The sequence below is a fragment of the Poromitra crassiceps genome, assembly GCF_964638095.1.
Source record: "Poromitra crassiceps genome assembly, chromosome: 4".
Classification (NCBI taxonomy): domain Eukaryota; kingdom Metazoa; phylum Chordata; class Actinopteri; order Beryciformes; family Melamphaidae; genus Poromitra; species Poromitra crassiceps.
In genome coordinates, this window is record NC_139626.1 from 22,414,828 (window position 1) to 22,426,511 (window position 11,684).

General features: G+C 48.1%; 1 protein-coding gene across 1 annotated transcript in view; it reads right to left on the bottom strand.

The window, feature by feature from the left end:
* prkcea (protein kinase C, epsilon a) overlaps positions 1-11,684 on the bottom strand; it is a gene marked incomplete at both ends in the record, with an annotated part of 55,309 nt that extends 43,625 nt beyond the window's left edge. The window contains one exon of the mRNA XM_083636212.1: positions 11,340-11,684. Within this exon, the coding sequence (XP_083492338.1) occupies positions 11,340-11,684 (345 nt within the window). The remainder of the gene's footprint in view (positions 1-11,339) is intronic.

Below are 11,684 nucleotides of genomic sequence, written 5' to 3' on the forward strand. Positions count from 1 at the left end.
AGAACATCATCATGATGTAATTGTGTTTGCTGGGAGCCTTCTTTCAGATATATGAAAGGAAAAACATTCCAATACATTATTGTGTCTTCAGATGTGAAAGGTCCAAAAAGAGAATTAAATCTGAATTATCCTTGTCACTCATGTGTCCAGCTCAGTGGCCTTGTGGTCTGAATGTCCGTCCTGAGACTGGGAGGTCGTGAGTTCGATCCCCGGCCGAGTCATAGCAAAGACTATAAAAATAAGACCTATTTGCCTCCCTGCTTGGCACTCAGCATCAAAGGGTTGGAATTGGGGGGTTAGATCACCATATGATTTCTGAGCGCGGCGCACGCTGCCGCTCACCGCTCCCCCAGGGGATGGGTCAAATGCGGAGAACAAATTTCACACATTGTGTGACAATCAGTGGGACTTCACCTTTACTTTAGTTCCATTGTAACAGCACAACCCACACCAATTAGTTCAAACACCTCCATTCAGGGCAGACTTTTAATGTAAAGTGGTGGATTATGTGTGTAATACAGACATGTCCTTAATGGTAAATGGACTGCATGACAAGCTGCAATGCAGGGTGCTGGCTATAGTCATCAAAAGCAATTTCAGGGATAAAACCATCAACTTTCTGTAGTGGACGCCACTATGCCCTATGGTTTGATGTGTGTGTGGGAAAGACTCAATGACAACTGAAAATTCTGATTTCAGAACACAAAAGCTCCATCATGAGACAAGAACTAACCTCTCCTGTTGCAAAACACGTTCTTGAACACAGCCACGCAATCTCCAGCTAACATTTCCAAGATATTGAAAAAGTTCATGAAACACCGCAAAATAAGGAGGCAACATGTGGGGTTTTAATTACTATTACTGACTTAACTGTCTGAAGTTGAAAATTGTTCATCCCACATGGGGTTTGAACTTTGAGCCACAATAGTCTTTAGTTAGCATAAGTCATGAGCTTTACCAAGTGAGCTATCCAGACTGTTGTATTTAACTTTGTAGACCATATTATATGTATCTGCAGAGCCAGAGAAGTACTTGTCGTATTGACAGTATGTTCTACCCAAATACCACTTTCTGTCCAGATACTTAAAGGGATATTGTACACAAAAACTGCTTTCTATCCAAGTACTACTTCAAGTTTCAAGACATCACCCACTACTCAAAGGAAAAAATTACACCAATCCACCAGATGGTGGCGCTATAACAGCCAACCACCACTACTACTGCTGCTGCTGCTACTACTACTACTACTATTGGCTACTAGTGGCGGCTGTGGCTCAGGAGGTAGAGCGGGTTGTCCACTAATTAGAAGGTTGGTGGTTCGTTCCCCGGCTCCTCCAGTCCGCACGTCGAAGTGTCCTTGGGCAAGACACTGAACCCCAAATTGCTCCCGATGGCTGTGCCAGCACCCTGCGTGGCAGCTGGCCGCCTTCGGTGTGTGAATGGGTGAATGTAGGCACATTGTAAAGCGCTTTGGATAAAAGCGCTATATAAATGCAGTCCATTTACCATTTACTATTCTTAGTACTTCTGCTGCTACTACTGCTACCACTCCCTCTACTACCAACACTATTACTACTACTGCTACTACTACTACTACTAGTACTGCTTGGAAACCGTCAGGTCACCGGATCTCAACCAAACTTTGTTTACTTGTGCACATACCAAGTCTGAATAAATGTGCACTATCTGACATATACCCCCCAAGTCACCGGAAGCTTGGACCCCGCATCGCCGCTTGCGGCTATATTTATTATTGCGATTTTAAAAAATATGGCGATATATTGCGATTTATTACCTTTTTCCAACTGCAAATTATGTCCCCAAAGTAAAAACAAAACAAAAACAAGAACATCTGTTTTATCTAATGAGAAAGTTTCCAGTCTGTTCATCTCACTTCAATGATTTTTATTGCAGCAAAATGGGATTGTCAACAGACGGACATCATAAATGTCACATGCACCTGACAATTTATATCATTAAATATTGCGATACTTGTCATTTGTGCCATCCGACATATTGCCACACAAAATATCACGATACTATGCTGTATTGACCCCCCCCCCCCTCACCCCTAATTTCATATCAGACTCAACCTGCTGAAGGGAGCATTAGAGCTAAATAACTAAATAACTAAATAGCTAAATAACAGAAATCATCTAAATGTACACCTTTTCTCTCATATAACACACAGAGACACAGACAGACAAACACTCACACTCACACACACACACACACACACACACACACACACACACACACACACACACACACACACACACACACAGACACACAAGGTCAGTGAAAGAGAGAAGGGGAAAGAGAGTGTGCATTTCAGCTGCAGTCCCAGCGCTCTCCAATATCAACCCATTTCTTCCTTTCACTGAGGACATGCATTCAGGGTTCCCAAACCGTAAACATCAAATGTGCGTGTGTGTGTGTGTGTGTGTGTGGGTGTGTGTGTGTGTGTGCATGCGCGTGTTTGTGTGTGTGTGTTTGTGTGTGTGTGTGCATGTGTGTGTGTGTGTGTGTGTGCGTGTGCATGCGCGTGTGCGTGTTTGTGTGTGTGTGTGTGTGTGTGTGTGTGTGTGTGTGTGTGTGTGTGTGTGTGTGTGTGTGTGTGTGTGTGTGTGTGTGCATGCGCGTGTGCGTGTGCGTGTGCGTGTTTGTGTTTGTGTATGGCTGCCTCAGTGTTAAACAGTGGCTGGCTGACATGTGACGTGGTCCGGGTCCGGTGTGGAAACGTTACGCGGTGTGGTCACTCGTGTCTCTGGCCAACGCCGAGAAGCTCTACACCAACCAGTTGTATTTACATGTACACACACCTTACTTCCACACCTCATCTCTCTCTCTGTTCACCTTCTCTGTCTCCTCCTGTCTCATCCCCCCATCATCACTCTCTCTCTCTCTGTTCACCTTCTCTGTCTCCTCCTGTCTCATCCCCCCATCATCACTCTCTCTCTCTCTCTGTTCACCTCCTCTGTCTCCTCCTGTCTCATCCCCCCATCATCACTCTCTCTCTCTCTGTTCACCTCCTCTGTCTCCTCCTGTCTCATCCCCCCATCATCACTCTCTCTCTCTCTGTTCACCTCCTCTGTCTCATCCTGTCTCATCCCCCCATCATCACTCTCTCTCTCTCTGTTCACCTCCTCTGTCTCATCCTGTCTCATCCCACCATCATCACTCTCTATCTCTCTGTTCACCTCCTCTGTCTCCTCCTGTCTCATCCCACCATCATCACTCTCTCTCTCTGTTCATCTCCTCCTGTCTCATCCCACCATCATCACTCTCTCTTTCTCTCCATTCATATCCTCTGTCTCCTCCTGTCTCATCCCCCCAGCACTGTCTCTCTCTCTCCGTTCATCTCCACATCACACCTTCTTCAACATCAATTTCAAGGACTTTTCAAGGACTTTCAAGACCCAATTCCCCAAATTCAAGGACCCAACACAGCATAGTTTGAGGCACGGATCAAGGTGAATTACTGTTACAACACTGAGCATTTTTATAATGAGAAGTAGCAGACACTCACGGACATTTAAAAGAGAGAAGCTTGAATGTGTGAACACTTCTCAGCTGTGCTGTGGTAGTTGCAATTGCAACGCTTGTTAGAAAAGATGTTGTCTTCACTCGTGCTCGACGCAGAGGACAATTGGACCGAGGCGGCCCCCTCGTAATTCTCTATGCATGAAAAACCCTTTCAAAAAAGCACTTTCAATGACATGTCTCGTTTCAAAAGCTTTTAATGCCTTCATTTTATTATGATTTTTTATTTATTTATTATTTTATTATTATCTTCACAAATCTTCAGGGATTTCAAGTAAAATTTATTACAAGGCTTTTCCGGACTTTTCAAGGACCTGCAGATGCCCTGACGCTGCCAAATGGTTTGTTTTCACATAATCGTGATCTCATGATCTCGTGCGAATCGTGTGATGGTGATCTTATGCTCTCGTGCGAATCCAGCTGCCCAGCAAGGTTAGATACACTGCTCTCTGCCCCGCCCCCCTCATGTCTCTCTTCTTCTCTGGTTCTGTGGGTGAGAGCGAGGCGAGGTGGCTCGCTGTCATGTCACCATGGGGACATGACAGCGAGGCGAGGCGGCTGGCTGTCATGTCTCCATGGGGACATGACAGCGAGGCGAGGCGGCTGGCTGTCATGTCTCCATGGGGACGGGCTGGCTGTCATGTCACCACGGGGACATGACAGCGAGGCGAGGCGGCTGGCTGTCATGTCACCATGGGGACATGACAGCGAGGCGAGGCGGCTGGCTATCATGTCTCCATGGGGACATGACAGCGAGGCGAGGCGGCTGGCTGTCATGTCTCCATGGGGACGGGCTGGCTGTCATGTCACCACGGGGACATGACAGCGAGGCGAGGCGGCTGGCTGTCATGTCACCATGGGGACATGACAGCGAGGCGAGGCGGCTGGCTATCATGTCTCCATGGGGACATGACAGCGAGGCGAGGCGGCTGGCTGTCATGTCTCCATGGGGACGGGCTCCACAGAGCATCTCAATTACTGAGTGGGACAATTAATAAGCATCAAAGCCTGGTTAATAATTCACCGGCAGCACAGAGCCGGAGCCTGCGGCCCAAAGCACAGCCCGCTGGGCCGCTCAGGTCCGCCTGAGATGGAATGATGGCAGGACACAAAAGAGGACAGGAAAAAGAGGGAACGGCAGTGCTTAGAGGGGGAGAGAGAGAGGGAGGGAGGCAGAGGGAGAGAGAGAGAGAGAGAGAGGGAGGGGGAGGCAGAGGGAGAGAGAGAGGGAGGGAGGCAGAGGGAGAGAGAGAGAGAGAGAGGGAGGCAGAGGGAGAGAGAGAGGGAGGGAGGCAGAGGGAGAGAGAGAGAGAGGGAGGCAGAGGGAGAGAGAGAGAGAGGGAGGGAGGCAGAGGGAGAGAGAGAGGGAGGGAGGCAGAGGGAGAGAGAGAGAGAGGGAGGGAGGCAGCAGGAGAGAGAGAGAGAGAGGGAGGGAGGCAGAGGGAGATAGAGAGAGAGGGAGGGAGGCAGCGGGAGAGAGAGGGAGGCAGAGGGAGAGAGAGAGGGAGGGAGGCAGAGGGAGAGAGAGAGCGGGCAGAGGGAGAGAGACAGAGGGAGGGAGGCAGAGGTAGAGAAAGGGGGGAGAGAGAGAGGGAGGCAGAGGGAGAGAGAGGGGGAGGCAGAGGGAGAGAGAGAGGGAGGCAGAGGGAGAGAGAGAGGGAGAGAGAGAGAGGGAGGGAGGCAGAAGGAGAGAGAGAGAGAGAGAGGGAGGCAGAGGGAGAGAGAGAGGGAGGCAGAGGGAGAGAGAGAGGGAGAGAGAGAGAGGGAGGGAGGCAGAAGGAGAGAGAGAGAGAGAGAGAGAGGGGGAGGCAGAGGGAAAGAGAGAGGGAGGCAGAGGGAGAGAGAGAAAAAGAGAGGGAGGCAGAGGGAGAGAGAGAAAAAGAAAGGGAGGGAGGCAGAGGGAGAGAGCGGGAGGCAGAGGGAGGGAGGCAGAGGGATATGAGTGAGGCAGCAGCAGGACAGACTCTTTCTAGACTTATTCTGCAGCAATGTTCAACAATCATACAGGCAGAGATCCATCGCAGAAGAAGACCACAGTGCAATGCAGCTACAAGACGTGTAGTATAAATACAGTTAATAGCCCTTCCCTGTGGGTTGTTGAAAGGCATATAGTAAATCACTAACTTAAATAAGTAGACGAGGCAGGTTGAGGGGAAGTGGGTATATACACCAAAAAATGTCATTATATATATTATACACCAGGGATGGGCAACTTTGATGACAGAGGGCCAGATTGTGACCGTGCACTTCCACCAGTAGCCTACTACTGTGTAACACCATCACTCCCAAAGTAATCAAAGTTTATTATAGCAACATTTATATTTTTCATATTCAAATTTAGTCATTCTTCCATTCCGATGACACCAAAACTTTGCTCTAGCTTTAAAACAGCCCACTACAGCAATTTGATGGGGTACATATTGTCATATTAATCAGATTAGTAATGTTGCATGTGCAATGTGCATCCTGGATATAATAGTTTGTTACAATAGCGTTAGCTCAAATGCTAATTTTAAACAGTATGTGGATGGACAATGCTAACAGCATTAGCGCCATGTTCTGGGATGTACAGTAAAATAAAAACACAGATTTGGGTGGTCTAACCTAACCTAACCAAAAACATCCGCCTTGTAAAAAAAATACAAAATAAAAAAAATGATTGACCCAGGGGCCACACTTAGTGAGGTCAGGGGCCGCATGCAGCCCGCGCGCCGGCAGTTGCCCGCCCGTTATACACTATATCCGATGGATTTCTCTTTAAGATAACTACTAACTAATCATTTTGTTGGGGTAGGTGTTACTTTTTCCCCCTCACATGACTAATTTTGACTGAATACGTCTCAGTGACTATTGGTTTAAGCCTTAAACTTTAAGGCAAAAGATGAAGAAAACACATAGCCTATTAACGATTGTATTTGACAACGATACCACTAGCCTCTGAACACATCACCCCCTCCCACTAGAGGCTGAGTGAACAGACAGTGATTCATCTAACTCCTGTGGAAACAAACACACCCCTGCTGACCTATAGGATCTCGTCCCACCACCAGAACCTGCGAAAGCGCTACATGACTAAGAAAAGAGCAAGACTCAAGACGAGGACTAAGAAAGATCCAACCCAGGAAGGGGACGGATGTAAGGGCGTGTCAGAGGGAAGCAGACAAAGATGCGAGAGAGACAGCGAGGGAGGATGAGTGGAGGCAGATACCAGGAGGATCACAGAAAAAGCAGGGTGGAGGGAAATAAGCAGAAAGTGGTCATCACCCATTTGGAACAGAACAGGGGGGGACATGTGGTATAAACCATCCTGAACAGAACAGGGGGGGACATGTGGTATAAACCATCCTGATAACATGAAGATCTCACATTCTGTTTTGCTCTATGTATCAGTCTGGACTTCCAGCTGTCCACAGTGATTTCAGGTGTGTGTGTGTGTGTGTGTGGGGGGGGGGGGGGGGCGGGGTATTGCCTTGACAGACAACTCCTTCAGCCAATCAGCATCACCGAATCCAAACCAAATCCACTCGGAACAACAGCGATAACGTATTTTCCGCTGAGAAACTCCACTAGTGCATACTCCTGTTCTTGTTTAATTGTTATTATTGAGTCTATTTCTGCAGTAGCTGCACTTATGGCTGTGTTTACTCTATGAACGTTAATGTTATTACGCGTTAATTCTGGAGACGCCGTCGCCATTACAGCAGAGTGATTTCAAGAGACAGTGGCGCCAACGGAACTCCAAAATGCCTGACCGTCACGTGACTCATGTAGCTATAGTGTGTGTTCCAGGTGTGCCGTTTGAATGCATCAAATCAAGCTGATAATATACCATTTCAAAGTGCTGTACATCACAAAAGGTCCATCTGCTGCAACTCTACAGTGCGGCTTAATCCAGAACCATACTTCTGGGAACTATATTGCGAGGTAAAAAAAAAAAAAAAAATGGTCCATTGAAGAAAATGGAGATGACACAACTCTTATATCTCTATGGTCTCTGCATTACAGTTTTGCCGGCGGAGTTCCTGATTGGCCAGTTACGTTGTCAACTACGGCGCAGGTCCCTGATTGGCCCAGTTACGTTCTAATTTCTGGAACTTGCTGGAGGCGGGTGGAAGTCCAGACTGATCACTGGGGGCGTCTGGGTAGCGTCGAGGCAAAAGCACTCGCCCACCACCGTGGAGACCCGGGTTCAATTCCCGGCAGCGGCACCTCCGGCCGGGCAGGGAGGGGGCGCCAGAGTGCCGCGGGGCAGAGCTATTGATAAGCCGGCTGGATGATCAATGAGCAGTGGTCAATCAGCAGAGTGATCCATATGCTCTGACCTTACTCTGTGTGTGTGTGTGTGTGTGTGTGTGCACGCATGTGTACATATGCATGCACATTTATACATTCACTCAAACATGTGTTGGTGTACTGGTATGTGTTAATTAAAGATTGAGATTACAATGTCCTTTATTACATGCTTATTGCATGCTGTGTACTAGGTTACTATATATGTAACCTGTTACATATAGTCACAGGTTACATAACAGCACATTAAATCCCTCTTATATGGGCCGTCCCTACAGGAGCTAGTGGAATGCTTGTTGTCCTGAGATCACCTTCATCACAGCTAACATCAAGTCAAGTAGGACAAGAGGACACAGTATGTGACTGTGGACAAAGGCCCAAATGGACACTAAAACAAAGCTAGCCAAAGGGAAAACACGCTGAAGTCTAAACATTATTCCTTGTTGAATTCCTGTTGTGTTTCCTTTACAAATGTAATTGTAACGGGGGAAAGGCAAGAGGCGCCTCATATCTATTCTCTTTCAGGCCAAAGAGCCAGGAGGAATGTGAGGAATGGAGCACGGACAAATACAGGTCCACCCAGGAGGACGACTGACTCAGGCTGACCTAGTGCGTGTCCAGGCACAGTCACACACACACACACACACACACACTGACTCAGGCTGACCTAGTGCATGTCCAGGCACAGTCACACACACACACACACACACACACACACACACACACACACACACACACACACACACACACACACACACACACACACACACACACACACACACACACACACTGACTCAGGCTGACCTAGTGCATGTCCAGGCACAGTCACACTCACACACACACACACTGACTCAGGCTGACCTAGTGCATGTCCAGGCACAGTCACACACACACACACACACACACACACACACACACACACACACACACACACACACACACACACACACACACACACACACTGACTCAGGCTGACCTAGTGCATGTCCAGGCACAGTCACACACACACACACACACACACACACACACACACACACACACACACACACACACACTGACTCAGGCTGACCTAGTGCATGTCCAGGCACAGTCACACTCACACACACACACACTGACTCAGGCTGACCTAGTGCATGTCCAGGCACAGTCACACACACACACACACTGACTCAGGCTGACCTAGTGCATGTCCAGGCACAGTCACACACACACACACACACACACACACACACACTGACTCAGGCTGACCTAGTGCATGTCCAGGCACAGTCACACACACACACACACACACACACACACACACACACACACACACACACACACACACACACACACACACACACACACTGACTCAGGCTGACCTAGTGCATGTCCAGGCACAGTCACACACACACACACACACACACACACACACACACACACACTGACTCAGGCTGACCTAGTGCATGTCCAGGCACAGTCACACTCACACACACACACACACACTGACTCAGGCTGACCTAGTGCATGTCCAGGCACAGTCACACACACACACACACACACACACACACACACTGACTCAGGCTGACCTAGTGCATGTCCAGGCACAGTCACACACACATGAATGGATAGCCGCAGGGGACCGTACAGGTGACAGACACAGTGTTGAAAGATGACAGAGGGGTTAGAGTCTATAGCAGACCTGGGTAAGTGTGTGGCCCGCGGTGGAATTGCAAAAAAAACAAAAACAAAAACAAAAACAAAAAAACTTAACACTGCACCTGAACGCAACATGCAAGATACCCGCTGAACAAGTGTCCAAATGTTCATGTCATTCTGGCCAATACTCCACTTCTGTTATAACATTTCAGTCTGGAATATGGAATATCTTTCAATAATCTTTATGACTAAAAGGCTCAAAGTAATCTCATGTGTAAGAAATGACTTCTACATTGAAGTAAAAATGTAAATAATGAACTTGTTGGTTTTGGATTTTTTTTAGCTTCAAGAGTCCATTTTTGTTTGTATGACCCTCAACACACACAGGCTTTGAGAATCCCGGCCAATTACTGATACTTATGCTTAAATTAACCCACTCATATTCTGGTTTATTTCAAGAAAAACATTTTGGCTCGTGGAAATTCTAATTGGCTGGTAACTTTAAAATCTAGCAGCCATATTGGCAGGTGGTCAAAAAAGTTAATTTCAAGCCCTGCAGGGAGAGCAGGTGGTGATAGAGGAGTGAGTGAGAAAAGGATCAAATATTGGTGTTTAAGACTGAATGATGACATCACAACTGTTAATATAAAATGACTTATTCCTCTAAACCTGACTTCAAATGCCCCAAATTTTTTCACGCCGGTGCCATTCGGCCCCCAACCCTCAGCAAAATCTGGCCCTCTGGTAGCGAGGACATTTTTTTGTGGCCCTCTCTATCATCAAAGTTCCTGGGTTACGGCATGACAATATTTGTTCGGCCCCCGGCAACAATCTGGGTTTCTCATGTGGCCCCCCATGAAAAATAATTGCCCACCCCTGGGTTAGGGGTACATGGCTGTATTGGACCAAACCAGACTAGACCGGACCCACACACGCATGCACGCACATGCACACACACACACACACACACACACACACACACACACACACACACACACACACACACACACGGACGACTGACATGAGCAATGGATTGCAGAGTCAGGAATCGCACTGCTGCCCTGCCAAAGATAGTGAGAAGACTGTGGTGATGATATGAGCGCTCCCGCTGCTCTGAATCAGATGCATCAGAGTGAAGGGAGGACACACACACACACACACACACACACACACACACACACACACTGTTTGACATTTGGTGGGACTGTCTTAGCGTAGAGGTGAGACGAGCGTGTGTGACTGCAAGGCCCGACCTGAACGGAGAGATGCTCTGGAAACCATTTTCAGGACGACTAAAAGTTTTAAACAACTTGTTTTTCTTTTCACACACATACATGGCACGGTGGGTCAGTGGTTAGCACTGTCGCCTCGCAGAAAGTCGTGGGTTTGAATCTCCATCCCGGTCGTTTCTGTGTGTGCATGTTCGCACCGTGTTTGCGTGGCTTTCCTCCCACAGTCCAAAGACATGCTGTGTTTATCGTAATGTAATTTAGTAAAATGTGTATAATGTTTATGTAACCGATGTTGTGTGTACACATATGATGTATTATGACTGTGATGATGCTATGTAAAGCCCATGCGTGTGATAAGGGGTTATGAACATGACTGGACTGAACACACACACATACACACACACACACACACACACATGTTTGACATTTGGGGGGACTGTCAGGTGAGACGAGCGGTGTGTGACTGGAAGGCCCGACCCGAACGGAGAGATGTTCTGGAAACCCTTCAGGATGAATAAAAGTTAAAAACTTGTTTTTGTTTGCACACATTTAGGCATACTCACTGACACACACTCCCATAACACACTCATCAAAAAATCAATCAATCAATCAATCAATAAACAGACAGACACATACCCAGTCTTCATAGTGCCTGGTGCCATTCTGCAACAGGTCCTCCAGCTGGATGGTGCAGTTGGCCACGAAGTCGTCGTAGCCGATGGGGGCGTCGTGGAAGACAGACAGCTCCAGGCTTCGGCCGGCGCGCACCTGGCTGCAGAACTCCTGGTGCCATGCCGGGCTGTTGGTCTTGGTCCTGGTGGCCGTCTGGCCCAGCCGCGTCTGGTCAAGGTTCAGGGCCAGGTAGGGGTCCAGCAGGAAGGAGCCGCTCTTACCCACAGCATGACGCAGGGCCCAGGGGGTCGGCTTCAGGTCCACCGCCTCACACACCCGCACCTTCAACAGACCACTGAACACAGGCAT